Source organism: Trichosurus vulpecula, chromosome 4, assembly GCF_011100635.1.
Source record: "Trichosurus vulpecula isolate mTriVul1 chromosome 4, mTriVul1.pri, whole genome shotgun sequence".
In the NCBI taxonomy this organism is placed as follows: domain Eukaryota; kingdom Metazoa; phylum Chordata; class Mammalia; order Diprotodontia; family Phalangeridae; genus Trichosurus; species Trichosurus vulpecula.
In genome coordinates this window covers 130959334-130979070 of record NC_050576.1, presented here as the reverse complement: position 1 = coordinate 130979070, position 19737 = coordinate 130959334, and the positions used below count along the sequence as shown (strand labels likewise).

Sequence of the window (19737 nt, the reverse complement as noted above, 5' to 3'; positions counted from 1 at the left end):
TTATAAGATTTTGAGTTCCAAATTTGCCTCTCTCATTCTTCACCCCCCCTCCCCAAGACAGCATTCTATCTGATATAGGCTATACATGTACAAGCGTATTAAACATATTTCCACATTAGTCATGTTGTGAAAGAAAAACCACAAGATAGAGAAAATAAACAAACAAAAAAAGAGAAATAGTATGCTTTGATCTGCATTCAGACTTCATAGCTCTTTGTCTGGATGTGGATGGAATTTTCCATCATGAGTCTTTTAGAATTTGTCTTAGATCATTATAATGCTGAGAGGAGCTAAGTCTACCAAAGTTGGTCATCACACAGTGTTGCTGTTATAATATGTGTAGGTTTTGCTCACTTCATTCAGCATCAGTTTATGTAAGTCCTTCCAGGTTTTTCTGAAATCCGCCTACTAACAATCATTTCCTATAGAACAATAGCATTCCATTACATTCATATGCCACAACTCGTTTAGTCATTCCCCAACTGATGGGCTTCCCCTGAATTTCCAATTCTTTGCCACCACAGAAAGAGCTGTTATAAATATTTTGTACACATGGGTCCTTTTCCCTTTCTTATGATCAACGAGGAGACTTTAGAGAGAATCTTGAAGTAAACAAAGAAAATGAGGAAAGAATTAGAAAATAGAACCTATGTGGAAAAGTTAAGAGGCATTGAAATAAATCTGCTAGGGAAAAGAAGCCAGAGGAAATAACCTAATAATCAATCAATAAATCAGTCAACAAGCATTTCTAGAGATAGACTAGACGGTGAACTTGGGAAGAATGTTCTTGCCTTACACTGGGGCTTAACATATAATTTGCTTAAAATTTAGCAGGTGGATTCCAGAAGGAGGTCTTCAAAGTTTGAGGCCCTTGATCATTCTAAAGATGCTTCCTTAACAAGGCTGCTGAAACACTACTGGAAAGCTGAGTCTCCAAGATAGAGACTAGCTCTTTGTTGAGTTAGGAGTTTATCACCTCCGTATAAAACAAGGGACCCCTAATCTTGCCAGGGGGTTGTGATTCCTTCAGGGTTCAAGTGGAAGCCCAACCTTTCAGTAAATCAGAGTTGTATTGCTGACCCCTTACAGTTGAAGGGTTCCCCCAGTCTTCCTCCAAGAATTCAGGAAGAATAAACAGTCTTTCTGGAGATGAGGGCTGATCCCTTTACACGGAAATCTAAACTACTCTCCAAAAGAACTTTTCCAGGCCTCTGAAACAGGAGATGGTTTGTACAGTGGCAATACAGCTGGATTTGGAGTTGGGGGATGAGAGTTTAAATTCACAATCCTCTATTAATGACACATCTGATCGTGGGCAAGTCACTTAACCTCTGTGGGTCTTCTTCCTCATCTGTAAGGTGAGAGAGCTGAACTCAAAAACCTCTAAAGCTCCTTCCAGGTCTATTACGAAATACCTCAGCTTTTGATACACAGGCTTTCAAGCCAACTCTTTGAGCACCCCGACAAAAAGCCTACATAATGCATTGTAATTGGTATACAACATGAAATGCAAAAGATCTTTCTCAAGGAAAAAGATCTCAAATTCTATTTCACGCTTCTTTTATACATTTTAGGATATGAAACGACAACCCATTTTCCCTAATCCCAATCTTGACTAGTTTTCATTCTTTCCCAGCTTGGTCATGATTAAAGAAGTGGCCTCCCTATGACCTCTTGTTCTTACAATATTATATTTAGGCCAGGCCCCATTCGTTCTTTCAAAATCATTCTTCAAGAATCACATGCCTTTAGTCAGTAAAATTTCTAAATACAAGCTGCTAATGATAATGTGAAAAGTCAATCAAGCTCCCTATGAATCAAAGAAAGTAAAATCAAGGCAACCTCAAGATACCATTTTAAGTCCACCAGAATGGCAAAAACATGAGGGATTGGGGCCTCACAACCATAAATTCCCTCACCCAATGCTGATGGGACTTTAGATTGGGGCAAACATCTTGGAAAAGTATTGCGTATAATGGTAGAATGACTAACTTCAGGAGCAGCTAGATGGTGAAGTGAATATAGCACCAGCCCTGGAGTCAGGAAGACCTGAGTTCAAATCTGGCCTCAGAAACTTGACACACTTACTAGCTCGGTGACCTTGGGCAAGTCACTTAACCCCAACTACCCTGCCTTCCCCCCTCAAAAAAAATGACTAGCTTCAACCTGTCATCCATATTCCTATACACCATTCCTAGGATCCCTCTTATTGATGAATGATGACTAAGCACATTATCTATGCCCTGTGTCAAATCTTGAGAGGGACTAACTTAAACTTTAAGCACAAACCCTTTGGACCTCATAGAGCAAACTACTGGATTTGGCCAGAGACTACTCCACTGTGTTGACTTAGGAAAGAAACAAAAAATCAGTGAGTGATAAAGAATGTCTTATCTAAATGAAGAAGGTGAAAGACAAGGGATAGTATTCCATGCTACTCATGCTAGAATCAGGCCTTTAAGAATTAAGGATAATATATTTTGGCACAATCCCTGAAGGTCGAATTCATTTTCTTTTTTCACTAAGCCTTTGGAGAGACTGCAGATGAGTTGGAAAGACAATCCAAGGAGCTATGAGTATGGCTGGTGGACTAGAGGCTCTGAAAGTCTATACAGGCAATCTTACCAGGCATCAGACCCTAACACTGTGTGTGTGTGTTAGGATTTGGCCTGCAAAAATAAGAAAAAAGAAGAAGTGCAAGGAGATATTGGTGTCTACTGGGGACCAGACCATGATATAAACATAAGTTGTACACACTGTGGACAACAGACAAATCAAAGAGCATCATTAGGAGCAGCTACCAAAATGACTGAGCAAGCAAAAGCCCAAAATAAGGACAGACTTACTGTGTACACAGATAATCAACTTATCACCAGAAGTATGAATGAATGGATTCCCAACTGGAAACAAAATGGCTGGAAAACAAGTAAAAATAAAGATGTTGTCCACAAAGACCAATTCACTGAGCTGGATAATATGACTATGTTAAGTGAAAGTATATACCGGCTTGTTTGAAAGATGAAGGCAATGCTGAAGCTCAAAGATTAGCCAGAAAAGCAACTAGAAAGAAGTGAGAAGACTCGATCAATACTTTGCAAATGGTGAAATTCAAAGCATCACTCTCTTTAATCCTACAATATAATTTCCAAATCAGTCTCTTTACCCTTCCCCCCACCTTGTGTTGTAGCTGTCTTCCATGGCTATCTTTGTTTTTCTACTTTAATTTTTCTTTAATAATATGAACAAAATACTATATTCTATACTATAAACATACTATAAACAACTGTAGAAATTATTCACATGTACTACTAGTAAGAGAAAGGCAGATTCCTCATCTCTCTCAGAGCCAACTGAACTCTGACTTGCTCAACTCTTACCCCAAACTACCTATAAACTAATCCAGACTGCTATCTAAAGATGCCTGTCTGGGCCATGCAATCTGCCCCTCTGGTGCATTCTTATGACTTTTAGGACTGAGAACTTTTAAAAGTCTTTCCATTTACCCAGCAACTAAGCTCTCTAATAATATGTTATCTCTTTCCCACCCCCCCACCCCTGCCGAAAATGTGAACTTGACCATAGACTGGGGATGGTTGTTCTCCATCCCCAGTACTGAGCATAGCACTTGGAACTTAGGAGGAATAGGAATTCTATAAATGTTTTTTCATTTAAAAAAAGAAGAGTATATTTTCTTCCCCAGTCCAATTCAACAAGTGAATGTATGTAGATCACTTCCTACGGGTAGATGATCTTCCTATGCACCATCCCCCAGGATGATGACTAAACATGTTATCTCTGCCCTTTGTCTAACGTAGAACTAACCTGAACTTTAAGCACAAAGCCTTTGGACCTCATAGAGCAAACTGTTGGATTTGGCCATGGACTATTCCACTGTGTTGACTTAGGAAAGAAATGCAAAACCAGTGAGTGATAAGGAATGTCTTATCTAACCAAAGAAGGTGAAAGGGAAGGGGTAGGGTTTCATCCTATTCATGCTAGAATCAGGCCTTTAAGCATTAAGAATAATATGCTTTCTTCCCCAATTCAATTCAGCAATTGAATACGTATAGATCATATGTTTTAGGCCTGGGAGACATTCAGTTAAGATGAGATCTGGTTTCTGTCTAATGGAGTTTTCCTGTCATATCTCATGATGAAATGAAAAACTGTGATCAAAATAATACATGGTAAGTGTACAAGAAGGATAAAAAAACCCACACACACTGCTCCAGATCTTATATGAAGAAGGCTTTATAGAAGAAAGAGCACTTAAGTTGGACTTTAAAGAATGAGAGGGAATCTGACAGGCAAATTGAGAAAGTCATTCCATGAATGGGAACAGCAGGGACAAAGACACACCACGAATAAGACTGTGCTGAATGTGCTCAAGGGAACAGTGACAAGTAGTACTCTGGTTGGTCTGGAATACAGAACACATAGAGACAGGAGGCATAGTAGATAGAGCACTGGGCTTGGAGTCAGGAACAAGTGAGTTCAAATCCAGCCCCAGACACTTCTGTGACCCTGAGCAAGTCACTTAACCTGTCTGTCTCAGTTTCTCCATTAGGGATAAAAATATCACCTACCTCCTGGAGTTGTTATGAAGATCAAATGAGACAATATTTGTAAAGCACATTGTAAAGCACTACAAAAACACTAGCTATTATTACAAATGCAGTTATATAAGATAAGGTGGGAAGGTAGAGATGTACCAGCCTGTGGAAAGCCTTGAATGCCAGACTAAGGATTATGAATTCCAAATGCGTCCGTGAAACCTTCTGTCTCCTCCAGGAATTTACTCTGTCAATCAGCCCCTCTCCTCACCTGATTTTCAACCTTTCCAATCTGGCTTCTTTCCTGTTACCTTAAGAACATCCCCAGATCTGCCCCATCCCTTAGGAAACCTTCCCCAGACTCTCTCATCCCCTCAAGCTAATGTCCTGCATTTCTACTCTTATTCTCAAACTCCTAAAAAATAAAAAGCTGTCTATACTCATTGTCTCCACTCCCTCATTTCCCACTCACTTCTCAGTCCCTGACAGTATGGCTTCCATTCCCACCACCTGCTCTCTCCAAGGTCACAATCATCTCTCCAGCAGCCTTTTCCTGGTGTTCATCATTTGACACCTTCTTCTAGCTACTCTCTTTTCCCCATATCCAACCAGGGGTCAAGTCCTGCCATTTTCTCACCTCAGACACCGCCATCACCCCTGTGCAGACTCAGATCGCCTCAAGCCTGGATACTGCAATAGCCTGCTGGTCTCTCCACCTCAAGTCTCATCCCCTCCCACCCCCGTTCTAGATAACCCTCAGCTCAGCTGTGAAGTGTCAGCTCAAGCTGCACCTTCCCTACAAGAAGCCTTTCGCAGTCCTCCTTAATCCGAGGGCCTTCACTCTGAGGTCACCCCCAATTTATCCTCTTCCCATCTTATTCAATCATAGTTCATTGCCTGCTGTCTCCCCTATTAGACAGTGAGCTCCATGAGAGCAAGGGCTAGATTTTTTGTTTTGATGGGGGGAGTTACTTTGGGGTTGGGTTCCATTTTTTTGTTTTCTGCCTTTCATTGTATCCCTGATGCTCAGGACAACGCCTGGTGTGTTGCAGGTGCCTAATAAATGTTAGCTGACTGCTGATGGATACTAAAGACACCAAATGTAGCAGAACTTCAAAAGAACCTGAAAAAAAAGCAAAGGGCAAATGCTTGCTTTGTCAACTTGTCTGTTACTTTGGGTCCATTTTGTTAAATACCAAGGTATTTATAAAAGACTTTATTCTTCGTATTGTAAGCTTACTTGATGATTTAGCTTCACTGGTTATAGAGGGTTTTTTCTTTTGTTTTTGTTCTTTTGCTTTTGGAGGCAGTATTAAATGACTTGCCCAGGATCACATAATGAATAAGTGTGTGAGATTGGATTTGAACTCAGGTCCTCCTGACTCCCTGGCCAATGCTCTATTTCCTATACTACCTAATTGTCCTGAAGTTACAGAGTTTTATCATAAAATTTTAGACCACATCCATTCCTTTCTTGGATTCACTTCCTATTACATATCTACTTCAAATTCTAGGACCCTGGAGATGTGGGTTTTAATTCTGGTTCCAATTCTTAACAGTTTTGTAGTAGTCTTAAACAAACTAATCTCTCACTGTTCGGTTTCCTCATCTGTAGAGTGGGGATGTTAGGTCCATTTTGTTAAATAGCAATCTCATAAAAAGGCAAGATGGTTTCTAAGTCTTCCCAAGCTCTGAGTTCTGTGATCCTATGACTCCTGGTCCAGGGGTCCTTCTACTCCATCCCACTGATGAGTTTGGTGGGGATTTCCTTTCAGAAGGTACTATCACTGTCCCCTAAGACCCATGGTTCTTCCAACCTGTTCTTGGGCTGGTTCATCTCTCCAATTTGTATGCCAGAATGCTCATGCCAGGGGGGCAGATGTAAGTCCAATGGCTGACTTCTTCTGCATTAAATCACTGATGGGGGCGGGGGGAGGGAAGTGAGGTGGAGAGAAGCTGAAAAGCTACCTGAAGTTCTCCAGAGAAAAGTAGGGGACAAATATTAGCATCAGTTATGGTCTATTTTGCAAGGGTGGGGAACCTGTGACCTCAAGGCCTTATGCCTTGTGGCCTTTGGGCTTGGCCTTTTGATTGCGCCCAAGTTTTACCCAACAAATCCTTCTATTAGGGGGATTTGTTCTGCAACGTTTGGATTCAGTCAAAGGGCTGCACTTGAGGACCTGGAGGGCCACATGCAGCCTCGAGGCTGCAAGTTCCCCATCCCTGGTATTGGCTGCATAAGTTTGTTTGACAAAACAAAATTCTGCTTAAAACTGTTTAAACAGCATTTCTGGCTTCCAATTAAGTGGGGTCAAGGCCATTCTACTTCCAAAGCTTAAAATATACAAACATTCCAGGGATGAAAGTTTCACTTAAGAACACAACATCAAACCTGAATCAAATTGTCTATCTGAAGGCATATTACTGATTAACAGAAACAGGATAAAGTATGTGATAAATTATGCTGAGCTCAGAGAGAATTGCCTCTAGCCTGAAACTAACATGACTATCTGGGGATCTAACTACAAGGTAAGGTGCCCTCCAGTTTTAGGGATGTTGCCAAACATCTTTGAAATCTGGGAAAACAAATGTCTTCTCAAGGGAGATTTATGGAGGCATATGCCAAATGCTATTTAAAGTAGTCCTGCAAGGGTTTACCATGAAGTGGGGCAGTGTTTCTGGAGTCAAGTTTGGACACCTAATTACTTTTTCACTTGGGACCCAGAATTTTAACTTCAGCTATTTTTATTTGCTCTTCAAGCAAATTTCCTGGGCTTCTCTTAAGGAAAATATTTTTCTAGCTCACTGTGTGACTTAGGGCAAGTCACTACCTTCTCTGGGTCTGTTTCCTCCTCCACAAAATCAGGGGTTGATTTTCCTCTAACAAACTGTAACGTAAATAGCCCTGGAGACTAATCAAATGAATTTGGTTAAGGGGTGGAGAAATGAAGGGCCACAGCTGTGGGAGACTTGGGGAAGTCTAGAATGAGGAAAAGGAACAGGGAAATAAGGGCTAGAATATTGCCCATTGGGGAGAACCAAACTATATGGGTTCTTTTAAAATAAGTTATACATGTATTATACACACACAATATAAAGTTCTTTCCAATTAACAAGCATTTATCTTCTTTCCTTCCCATCCCGGCAAATGGGAAAACAAAATCCTTGTAATAAATATGCAGCCAAGTAAAACAAATTTCCACCTTGGCCAAGTCCAAAATTGTGTTTCATTCCGCATACTGAGTGCATCATCTCTGTGTTAGGATATGAATAGCAATCTTGAGAAAAGATTTTTTGATAATTATTTAGGAACAATTGCATTCTATCAGGGTGAAACAGGGCCCCTCAAAATGGAGTATTACTGAAGGTGCCCCTAGGCAGCTCTGCTGGCCGTCCAAACCCCACTTGCTGCGTCTCTCCCCGCGCCCCAATCCCCACCCCTCCAGCCCGTAAGGCAGAGAACCTCCGAGCTTGTCTTTTGAGCCAGGATGCAGGACCACGTTCGCACCCCAAAGCCTGGCACTAAGAGGCCCCGCTGCCCGAGGCCCGGAAGGAGACAGACTCGTGCCAGAGTCCCTTAAGATCTCTGTCCACGCAGAGGCTTGCCCTGGGGTTACGCTCCCGGCCTTGGCTGCGTTGTCTCTCCCCAGAAAGAACGGGGAGGGTTAGGAAAGGCGGAGGACCCACTTTTGATCCCTGTGGGCATTAGAACAGGCGTGACCTAAGCGCTTACGGTTTGTCCAGTTACTGCGCAAGGCCGCAGGTTGGCAGAAGCCGCTGGAACCCGGGAGGGTGACGGCAGCGATGCAACTACGGCTGCAAGCTATCAGGCAGGATGCAGCAGCGTCTGACGCAGCGGCTCGGCCTTGGGGCAAGCGCAAGCTGACCCCTTCCAGCGTCCCCGCCTCCGTCGAGATCTGGCCACAGCAGCCACCGACTGGGCGCTCCTCCACAGGAACGTTTCAGGCTTCGGGGAGGTCTATCCACCACCCCAAGGCCTGGCCACGCCCAGCGATGAGCCCTCCTCCCATAGCCATGAGCGTTCTGGTCTGGAACGTGAGATGGGGACCCTTGCCAGGCCACCTCAAGCTAGGGCAGGAGGTGGAGAGGCTCCTGGGAATTGTAGTTTCACCATGTAAACAAGACCTAGTGCTCCCACAATTCAGCTTCCCCAGCCCCTGATTAGCTTCCCTGCCCGCTAACATCAAGGACCGTTATGTCCTTCAACATGTAATCTGGTTCTGCTTCTCCTTTTCACCTGCTCCCTCGATAACCCTCTGCCTCTCTTTCTTCCACCACTCCAACCCCTTAACAAATGAACATCAGCAGAGGTCTGAAAAGCCGGGTAACTGAACAGAGCTTCAAACAAGACCAATCCTTAGATTTGTCCCATAGATTTGTAACATAAATGTCCAGGTCGTCGTTGTGTGTATTTGTGGGGCATTGGCAGAAGAGTTGTGACAGTAGAAGTGATAAGTTTGGCCAACACTGCATCATTTCCTTTTCCAATAATAGGCTTTCCCAGGACACAGGAGACAAACAAACTATTCTGCCTTTGTTCCCACTTACCTGCAATATGAATGTTCCACTCCAGCCAGGGTGCTGCCTTGATGCATGCACGTTAAACAGTTGCTATAAAGACTTGCCTAACCTTAAAGAATTAAGGTTGACCGGGAATAATTATCTACTGTGGCTATTTTTAATAATCCTATTATTTCTCTTCAGTGTGAGAACCCTGGCATCTATAACTTGTCAGTGGGATTTAAACCCAGGTCTTCCTCATTCCAAATCCAGTATTCTGTTACTTATAGCACATTGTATTAATTATCTTATGCTACCTAGAGAGAAGAAGGGAGAAAAAGACTCTAAGCAACAATGGCCAGTCTGTTACATGTGTTGATTGAAGATCTGGGAATCCAGAGGAACTGAATCAGGTTGAAGTGCTTTATGATATTTACAAATCACAGACCAACAGTTACAGTGGGATTTGTATTTATGCATATCATTGATACAAGTATCAATAGAAATATTGAAATAAAATAGAAAGTATCAGTTTATGTCAGAACAAGAAAAGAATGAGGAAGATGTCCCAAGAACAGTGCTGGAATTATAAGGCAATACTGGAAAAGGTCAAATTGCTTGGAGAATATGGTCAACAGTAGAATTTCAAGAACTCTTTGAATGTCCATAGAAACAAGACCAGTAAGTTACTTTCAACCTGTTCAAAATATTCTTTGAATAACTTGACACTCAAGGTCTTTACTCCACCCCTGCCCTCTTTCACTTCAGTCAGCTTCCTTTAACAAGAGGGAATGTGGCAGAGTGGACGGTGCAATAGATTTGATTCCTGATTTTATTTCTTATTACTTGTGATCATGGGCAAGTCCTTAAACTTTAAAAAAAATTTTTTATCTGAATTTAAACACTGAAAAGGAACATTTCTATATACATAGCAGAATACAAAAAGGATTCTCTATGAAACTGTAAATCTCCATTCCATAAAACTCAATTTAAAAAATTGTATAAATTCTACATGCTACTTTCAAAATTGTCCAGCTAGTGTGTACTTCTTCCTAAATTTCTTTCTCTTCTTTTCTGTGCATTATATAAAAATAAAGTCATAGTAGTGGATTGGGGGCATCACCATTGCTAGTTCCTCACTCCTCTCTACCAACCTTCCCATTTCAAAACTAAGAGAGGGAAAAATCCTTGTAATAAATAAAATAAGTAGTCAAACAAAAAGACATACGGGGGCCACATCAAAAAATGTATGTCTCTTTCAGCACTGTGTCCAACATCTCTGTCACTTCATCAGAAGTCCTTTGGGGACACGGTTGGTCATTGCATTGTCTTTCACAATTGTTTTTCTTTACTTCTGTCCTTATAAAATTTGGTCTGTTTCTGCTTACTTCACTCCATTAGTTCATACCACCCAGGATGCCTTGGAATTCCTCCATCATTTCTTATGGTGCAATGATATTCCATTACATACATATCTGACAGTGTGTTCAGTCATTCTCTACTTGTCTAAGACAATCTAAGGCACCACCTTATATTGTTTGTTTTTTCTTCCAACCCTTCCCCCCACTTTTAATCTTCCATTAAGGGTGAAAAAATGTGTTTTGCTTCAACTATTCCCTCCCTGGCATTATCTTCTCTTAATCCCATTCCCCCTCCTCCCCCATCTGCACTTGTTTCCTTGAGCTTAATTTAGTTCTACCCCAAATTCTGTGTTCAACTCTACTTTGTAAGGTTCATCTGATGCCCATTTCCCCCCTCCCTATCTTCCGTGTTTGCAAACTCTTCACATATCCCATTTATGGGAATTAGCAAACTCTAACCCTTTCTTCCTCCTTTCTACACTAGTATACTCCTCTTACACTCCCTTCTCTTTCCCCTCAGAATGGAGCCAATGTAAACCCAGGACCTCTTTTTCTTATTTAACTCCATCAACATCCTCTGAAGACACTAAGGTTCGAAAGCATCACTTGTTTCTTCTCCCCCATTAGAAGATTACCACATCATGATATAGCTCTTTCCAACTGATCAAATCAATTTACTTTTCTATGTTTCTCTGGACTCTTGTTCTTACTCAGCTCTTTTCATGAGATGCCTGAAAGTCCTCTGTTCATTTTTTCCCTATAGGATTATACTCAGCTTAGCACGGTAAAATGTTCTTGGTTGGAAGCCTCTCGCCTTTGCCTTTTGAAATATTGTATTCCAAGATCTTTTCTTATGTGATCCTGACTAGTTCCTTGGCAGTTGAACTGCTTCTTTCTTGATGCTTTTGGTATTCTGATCTCAGAGCTCTGGATTTTGGCAATGATATTCCTAGTACTTTCCCTTCTGGGGATTACTTTAGGAGATTATCAGGGGATTCTTTCTATCTTTACTTTGCCTTCTGGTTCTAATAGATCTGGGCAGTTTCCATTTATGCCTTCTTGAAGGATAGTGTCCAGGATTTTCTTAAAATCATGCTTTTCAGGGTATGCACTGGCTCCTAAAGAATCTCTATGACCAGTTTTCCAGGCCAATGGTTTTTGGTATCAGACATTTTGCATGCATTCCCTTCTTTTCAATCTTTTATTTTTTGTTCTGTTATTTCTTGTGGTCCTATGGAATCACTGGTTTGTTTGGTCTATTCTAGTTTTCAGGGAGTCTTATTTTTTGGGTAAAGTTTGCCACTTTTTCTTCTAAACCATTTGTTCTTCCAATTCTTTCCTTCAGGGTCTTTATTTCTTTTTTTAAAATCTCATTTAATCTTTTCTAGGTATTCATGTAATCTTTAAGAACAGTCCATTTTTTTCCTGTGAGTTGTTTCACAGTTGTTATAGTTATGTTGCTTTCTTATGTCACTCTTTCTTTTGGAGGACCATCTCATGCAATCATTTTTTATTCTGGTAGGTGTTTTCTTTGAGTTCCTCATCTTTTCAGAAATGAGGCCTTGTACTAGAACCAGGAAGTCCCCAATACACTTTCAGGTGGGATGGTCAACCCTGTTTGGTCTTGCCCTGTATTCATTCACTGATTTCCCCTTCCTAAGATTAGGTCTACTCCTTGGATCTTTGAGCTCTTAGGACAGTATTAGGGACCTCAGAGTCCTTGAGATTATGCTATAGCAATGCATTGTCTGCTACCCACTTAAAATTGCCAAGGTTTCCAAGGCCCCTATCCAGGGACTTTCTCAGGAGAGCTTTCTGATCTTGCTGCTTCTCTAGGCATAAAGCCTTTAGGGAAGTTCTCATTTCCTTATTGGCTTCTCACTGACTTTTTTGATAGTTTTGAGTTGGAAGACACTGTAGTTTCCTCATTGGATTTCATGATCATTGTTTGGTCTGGTGAGAACTTCAGGGTTTTGCTGGAGTATTAAACTTTCATAACAAGAGAGTTAGACAATCATCTCAGGTTCCTTCCAGATCTAAGTTCTTATATAAGCTACTACTATATTTTTTTGCATAGAACAATTACAAAAAAGTGGGAATAGTTATGTGTGGGATGGATTTTACGAATCCAAAAATTAACAACAGAGGCGTCTCAAGGTGAAAGTAGAAAGGAAAATTTATTACGATCCCGGGAAAGGGCCACTCGGACACCGAAGGTCTCTCAGTGTCAGAGCGCACTGGACACAGAAAATTGGGGTGTTTATATAGGTCCCTAACTGCAATTCCCCCTCCCAACCTCCTTCCTCTCAGCTTGCAGACGTAAGCTTTGAGGGTACAATCTAGACGCGATAAATCTACCCAGGGGCAATGGCAAGGAACAAACAGTATGGTTATTTTTACAAGCAGGCCACAGTCATAAACTTCCCACCATCTTTGTTTCATTCTACTATCAATCTCAAGGTAGTAAATCTGTCTTAAATGACAATGACGATTAAACAAACAGTTCGGTTATCGGTGACAGGCAGGAATTAGTTGTTAGTTACCTAATCCTGCACATCTATATTGCACCTGGCTTTTCGGCTTTCCATCCATTCTTCCCCAAACAGAGGTTCTCTTATCTTGGGGTCAACGTACAGGGGTGAGTATCCTGTGTCTTATGCTTATCCTCAGAGAATTTTATGGTTGCTGACTTATTCACCTCAACCCTTCTTTCTTTCAGGCCTCTCGCCATTAGGTAAATACACAGGACCTGTTCTTAACCTCGGGGGCCTACGGTCACTAGCTAAGCTTGTGGAGTGGAAAATATCTAAGTAGAGAAATGGGACTCACTATCCTACTTTTAATTTGTTCCCTTTTATGAGAGGTCTTCACTCGTCCCACACAGTTACATAAAGTAGTGGTGTCAAATTCAAACAGAATTGGAAACCACTAATCCATACATAAGGATTCCTGTGGGCTGTGTTATTGACTTAGTTTTAAAATGGTACCTATGCTTTATCAAATTTTTCCCATTGTGGTAAATATTTCTCACTTGCATTTTAATCTGGTCACTCAGTAGGGCTGGATAACATTTTTGACACAGCTGATCTAGAATTCATCACCTTCAATGAAACTAATTCAAAAATGCAGTGTCTATGGAAAACTGAGAATGGGAAGTACTGGGAAGTATACTGGGAAATACAACAGATTTGGAACTAAAAGGCCTGGGTTTGGGTCCATTCTACAACCTAGTAGCTGTCTGATCCTGGGTAATGACTTAACCTCTCTTGGGAAACCAAGTGGACAATGTTACTGTCTTGGAAGAGCCAAGGAGAAGAGATAGCCATTGGTTTTCCAGCCCTGGGCCTTTCCCAGTCTAGGAGCGCTGGTCAGTCAAAGGCTGCTACCACCAATATCCTGCGATGGTCTCCTCCCTTGTGGCTAGGGTTGGCCAAAGCAGGGAAAGCAGATGGTGTTGAACTGTCAGATGCAGCATCATCTGGACCCACCAGTACCAGGGAAGGTAGGAGACAGAGTCAGGAGATCTGGTTTTGAATCCTGGCTCTGAATTGTGCTAGGGGTGTGACCTGAGGCAAGTCACTTAGCTTAGTTCTGGGCCGCAGTCACCTCATCTATGAAAGGCAAAGGTTAGACTCAATGGCCTCCAACATCTCTTACAGCTCTAAATTTATGAATTGTGATCCTGTCAGGGCTGACCTTGCTCCAACAGGCTCCTCCAGGGGAACTGAGTTGGGACTCAGGCAAGGAGGCATTCTCCTCACTGCCCTGCAGGTGGTGCCAGTGGAATATTCAGAGCTTGGGACAAACTCGAGATGTCTAGTCCTGTGCTCTCCAACCTTGACTGGCAACACGCACCCCTATTAGTAAAAGATTTTTGAGCATATACCCACATTATGTTTATATTTATTTATACATTACAAACAAGCACTAATATGTATGGCGTATTGTGAAATTTACACAAAAACAACAAGAAGAGACAAAGATGGAAATAATATTTGGTCCAAGAGCAAATGGGGAGTCACTGGAGTGAGCGCCACAGCCAGAGCTGTGATTTGGGAAAGTCATATTGGTAGGTGTGTGGGGATGGATTTGAGAGGGAAGAGACTCATGCAAAAGTCCAGGCAGGAGGTGAAGAAGGCCTGAACTGTAGTGGTAGCAGTGTGAGGGGGAAAAGGGGATAGAAGTGGGAGATTTGGTGGAGGCAGAAATGACTGGATTTGGCAACTGTCTACATAGGAGAAGTGGGAGAGAGTGAGTGCCTATGAAGAGTTGGGGGGCTGGAAGGATAATGATGCCATCAACAGTGATAGGGAGGTTTGGAAGACAGTGGATTTAGGGAGAAAAATCATGTAATGAGCTTTATGGTATGGATCACAACCTGAGTTCCTCTCTTCTCCCTAAAAGCAAAAAGGAGGAAACTCTTTATAGTTTCCTGCCCTTCAAGGGGGTACCCACTATAGGCACTGGTTGGTCTGGGAGTGGTAGGCCGACTGTGAATTACTGGCATCTATGCAGCTGGATATGTGGGTTAGGTTATACCTGCCCCGAGGGACTGACAACCAGCTCAGAAGGGCTGGGGTTAGGCATTTGCACAAAGAAAGTGATGACACTGGAGGAAAAAGAGCTGTGGGCGTTCATATTGAAGACAAATCCCATGACAGGTTATCTTGAGGATGCTGGGATATGGCATCCACCTCCTCTCCTATAAGCTGGTCAGTTATAGGGATCTTTTGACCACCTACTTCGAAAACCAATGACTTAGCCCAGCCCCTTAATTTTACAGATGAGGGAATGAAACCTCAGATGAGCTGTGATTTTCCCAGAGTCACACAGCTTCTAAGTGATAGAACTGGTATTTAACACACACACCCCCAAGTCAGCATCCCAGCAGGCCTGCCTCCCACTGATACTTGGTGGCCAGGGTTATGAGCCTCTGCTAGCCTGGCAGCAGAGGGGCTGATGAATGTCTGCTGATTTCTTGTCACTCCTGTTGCTGTTTGGCTCCCAGAGGTCAAAATCATCTTTGAACAATGGACCTTTGTTTCTCTTGCCTCACCCAGGGTGACAGAGCATTGATATGTGTGCACCTGGGGAGATAAGCAGAAGGAGGACCCACAGGACTTTGGGGCAGAAAATTCGGTCTCTCCTCATTCCTCACTCACACCATTTGCCTCTCTCCCTCTCCCCTTCTCTCCCTTCCTCTCTCTTGGCAGCCCAGAGGCTGTGGCAGATGGGAGTCTATGGCTAGACACCTTCTTCCCCTCCACCCCTGGGCTCCCCTTCTTTTGCTTCCTGATGAGGGAGAATGGGGTGAACCTGAGCACAGTAACCTGGCCCCACCCCTCAGCAGCAGGCCTGACAGCTGCTATCAACAGCTCTGCAAATCAATCCCTCCTGTGGGGCCAAGATTAGCCCCTAGTGATGGGGGACATCCACTCAAGATGCTCGTCTCTAGTCTGTTGGAGGCAGGCAAAGAACATAATCTAGCTGGATTTGAGAATTCCCAAGATCCCTCCCACTTTTATGATCCTAGTGAGAAACCAGAGGCCCACGTTAAATGACTTGGGGAAAAGGGGTCACACAGGTAATAACAGAACCTGCCCCTCTTCTCAGCCCCACCCCACCAGCTGGGGACTATGGGGCTTAGACCAATGGTTTTGGGGAATGAGCCAACCAACTGGGTGACTGGGGAAGGTGGGAATGGAGCAGCATTTTATGGGACCATTGAAGGCTACAGGTTGGGAGTCAGCTTCTCAGTTTGAAATGAGTACAAGCATGAAGGGAGCTAGACCTGAGCACTGGAGCCTTTGAGACCCGTCTCTCCTGGCCATGTCTCTTCCTATGAAGATGAGGTGACTGGATGAGATCTACAGCTAGATCCTAGAAATCAGAGGGTCTGGTGGGGTCCTAGGCAACGAAAGGAGCTTGGGAAGCAGTATCCTGCTTCAGGATTGGAATGAGCTTTCCAGGACATTCAGCCCATCATATACACTCCATTTTCTTCAACCGTCCTCCCCTCCCCACCTCCTATTTCCCCTATGTGCAAGACTTAATAGCTCTTATGAAGCAAAACAATTTATTATCAAAAGCCATTTTCCTTTCCACAGGCCCATCCAGCCCAAATCTACCACCTCAAGACCCAAGAAAAGCAATGGGACTTGTAGGGAACATGGAATTTGTGTACTGGGCCCCAGTGAGCACACACAGAGAAGGCAGAGAGTGTGATTTATTCATGGTGGCACTTCCAGGATGAGCGAACTCCCTCTACCAATGTAGAGCTGCACTATCTGCAGCCTACAGAGGGAAGGGAAGCCACATCACTGATCTGGCAGTAAACAAGCAACCAATAAAAGCTCCAATAGCAAGGGTAAGGGAACCAGTACCACCCCTCCAAATAAAGACCCCACTACCTTAGAAACCAATTCTGGGTAGCTGGAACACAGAAGTTTAACAGGATCTGGCACATGCCACAAGGATGGGGTTTGATCTCCCCAGCCTAGCGGACCAACCTTGGGATTCAAGGCAAGAAGAGCTGGCATAGTCCCCTTCCCTCATCACCTCCAAGAGGCTGGTTGTAGATTTCCATCAGAGCTATGGTTTGGAGCAGGGGGTATGGAAGGGGAACCTGGGGCATCTGGGAGATAGCGGGATGGAGAGGTGGATACACTGGAACTACTTGGGGAGGGGAGGGAAGTATCTAGTTCTGAAACTCACTTCCCCTTTATTGCCCCCATGAACTTTTGGATGTCTTCTGCAAGCAGCAGAGGCTCCTCAAAGGCAGCAAAGTGGCCCCCTCGGGACATATGAGTGTAGGAGCAGAGAGAGGGGAATTTTTTCCGAGCCCAACTTTCTGGGCAGTGCAGCAGCTCATAGGGAAAGGTGGACAGACCAGCGGGCACAAATACCTGCATCCTACAAAACAAGAGATGTCAGCTGAGGTGGGGTAGGTCACATAGCTTTACCCCTATCCCTGTCCCCCAAAGGGGGTCTGAATCATTATTCTTAGGGAAACAGCTCATTAACTTCCGGGGCTCACTGGGGTGAGTCAAGGAGCATTCAGGCTGAATACAAGATTTCAAATGGAAGGATTTTAGCTGCCTTTTCCTAGCACCAACCAGTAAGTGTTCTCTCCAGTCCATTAAGTACCATACAAGAGAGGACAGGGCTGGGCAGGCAGAGAGGACAATGGGGATGAGGATTAAGATAATGGAAAGATTCAGACCCAAATCCTCCAAGAAGGAAGAAACATCCCCATCTATCCAACGGGATTTTCCTTAAGTCCTAAGACTCACTTTGAATGCTTCTCTACACCTATGCCTCGGCCCATATTCTCCTTGTAGAATCGCTGTGAGGGGATGATGTTGCCGGTCACCCAGTAGATCATGACATTAGTCAGCAGATCATCCAAAGGAAACTTCCTGTACACATCAAAGAAAAAATTCCAGATAAGATCAGGCCTTGGGGAGACATCAGGATTCAGAGTCTCTTTCAGGGCTTGAAGTATCATGTACAAGGAAGAGAGTAAACATAAGTAAATACAAAGTAAATACAAACAAATACAAAATATTCACAAATACAAAGTGATGTGGGGGGGCAGGGCACTAGCAACTGGGGAGGTTAGGATAGTTCTGGTGTAGGAGGTGTCCCCTGAGCTGAACCCCAAAGGAAGCCAGGTACTCTACAAGGCAGTCAATGTGCATTTATTAAACACCTACTATGTGCCAATACGCATTTATTAAATACACTGTGCCAAGTATTAGGGATAGAAAGAATGGCAAACGACATTCCCTGCCCTCAAGGAGCTCACAGTCTAATGGGTAGGCAATATGTAAAGAACTATGTGCAAACAAAATATAACAGGATAAATTGGAGATAATCAAGAGAAGGAAAACACTAGCAGTAAAGAGAATAAGGAAAAGCTTGCTGTAGAAGGTGGGATTTTAGTTGGGACTTGAAGGAAGCCAGGAGATGGACATGAGGATAGAGAGCATTCCAGGAACGGGAAAAAGCCAGTGAAAATGCCCAGAGTCTGGAGATGGAATGTCTCATGTGAAGAAGAGCAAGGAGGATGTATCTCTGAATCTCAGCATACATGGCGGTATGTAAGAAGTCTAGAAAGGTAAGAGGGGAACAATTTGTGGAGGGCTTTGAATGCCAAACAGTGGATTATATACATAATCCTGGAAGGGATAGGGAACCACTGGAGATTACTGAATAGGGGAATGACTCGGTCAGTGTCACTGGGAAGTTCTTTTGAAAGATTGACTTGATGCCAGGGTGAAGGATGGACTGGAGAAGAGAGAAGCTTGAAGCAGGGAGATCCACCAGCGGGCTATTGTAATAGTCCAGGCATAAGTGAATGAGAACCTGCATCAGGATGATGGCAACATTAGAGGATAGAAGAGGACATATATGAGACATGTTTTAAAGGTAAAATAGATGGGACTTAGCAATAGATTGAATATGGGTGTAAGGGCGGGAGGAGTCCAGGATGATGCCTAGGTTGTGAGTCTAAGTGACTGAGAGAATGGTGGTGCCATAGACAGTAAGAAAAAAGTTCATTAGGGGATGAGGTTTTGGGGGTAAAGGTAATGAGTTCCATTTTGGACACACTGAATTTAAAAAGCCTATGGGACATCCATTTTGAGATACTTAATGGGCAGTTGGAGATAAGAGTTTGGACGTTGGGAGAAAGGTTAGGGCAAGGTCAGCAACTCTGAGAATTATGAGTACAAAGAAAATAATGGAAACCATGGAAGGTGATGAGATCACCAAGTGAAGTAGCATAAAGGAACAATGACAGTGTCCTGGGGGCCACCCACCTTTAGTAAGCTTGACCTGAAAGAAGATCCATCAAAGGAGGATTGAGAAGGAGCAGTCAGACAGGCAGGAGGAGAATCAGGATAGAATAGTATCACAGAAACCTAGAGAGAGGAGGTATCAAGGAGAGGAGGGTGATTGGTAAGTATAAAAGGCTCCAAAGAGGTCAAGAATGAAAACTGAGAAAAGCCATTTGATTTGGTCATGAAGTCACCCCTGGTGACTCTGGAGAGAGCAGTTTTGGTTAAATGATGAGGCCAGGTGGTACATAGGCAGAAAACAAGAGGAAAGGAAGTAGAGGCACTGATTATGGAAGGAAGAGATATGGAATAATCGTTAGTGAGGATGGATTTATCAAGTGAGGGCTTTTTGAGGGTGGGGAAGACATGGATATGCTAGGAGGTAGTAGGACACTGCCAGAAGGCAAGGAGATATTGAACATAAATGAGAGAGATGGTATGGAATGAGATTACTTGTGCAAG

The 19737-nt window shown here is 43.2% G+C and overlaps 2 protein-coding genes across 6 annotated transcripts in view; both read right to left on the bottom strand.

Moving 5' to 3' along the window:
• Nucleotides 1-8544, bottom strand: part of LOC118848514 (epoxide hydrolase 1-like) — a 39100-nt gene extending 30556 nt beyond the window's left edge. The window contains exon 1 of the mRNA XM_036757426.1: nucleotides 8287-8544. The gene's annotated coding sequence lies outside the window, so the exon portion shown is untranslated. The remainder of the gene's footprint in view (nucleotides 1-8286) is intronic.
• Nucleotides 8545-16494: 7950 nt separating this feature from the next.
• Nucleotides 16495-19737, bottom strand: part of LOC118845679 (epoxide hydrolase 1-like) — a 45503-nt gene continuing 42260 nt past the window's right edge. For all 5 annotated transcript variants that reach the window (XM_036753679.1, XM_036753680.1, XM_036753678.1 and 2 more), the window contains 2 exons: nucleotides 17728-17853; nucleotides 16495-17347 (listed from right to left, as the gene is read on the bottom strand). In XM_036753679.1, coding sequence (XP_036609574.1) covers nucleotides 17146-17347; nucleotides 17728-17853 — 328 coding nt within the window. In that variant the 3' untranslated portion in view covers nucleotides 16495-17145. The remainder of the gene's footprint in view (nucleotides 17348-17727; nucleotides 17854-19737) is intronic.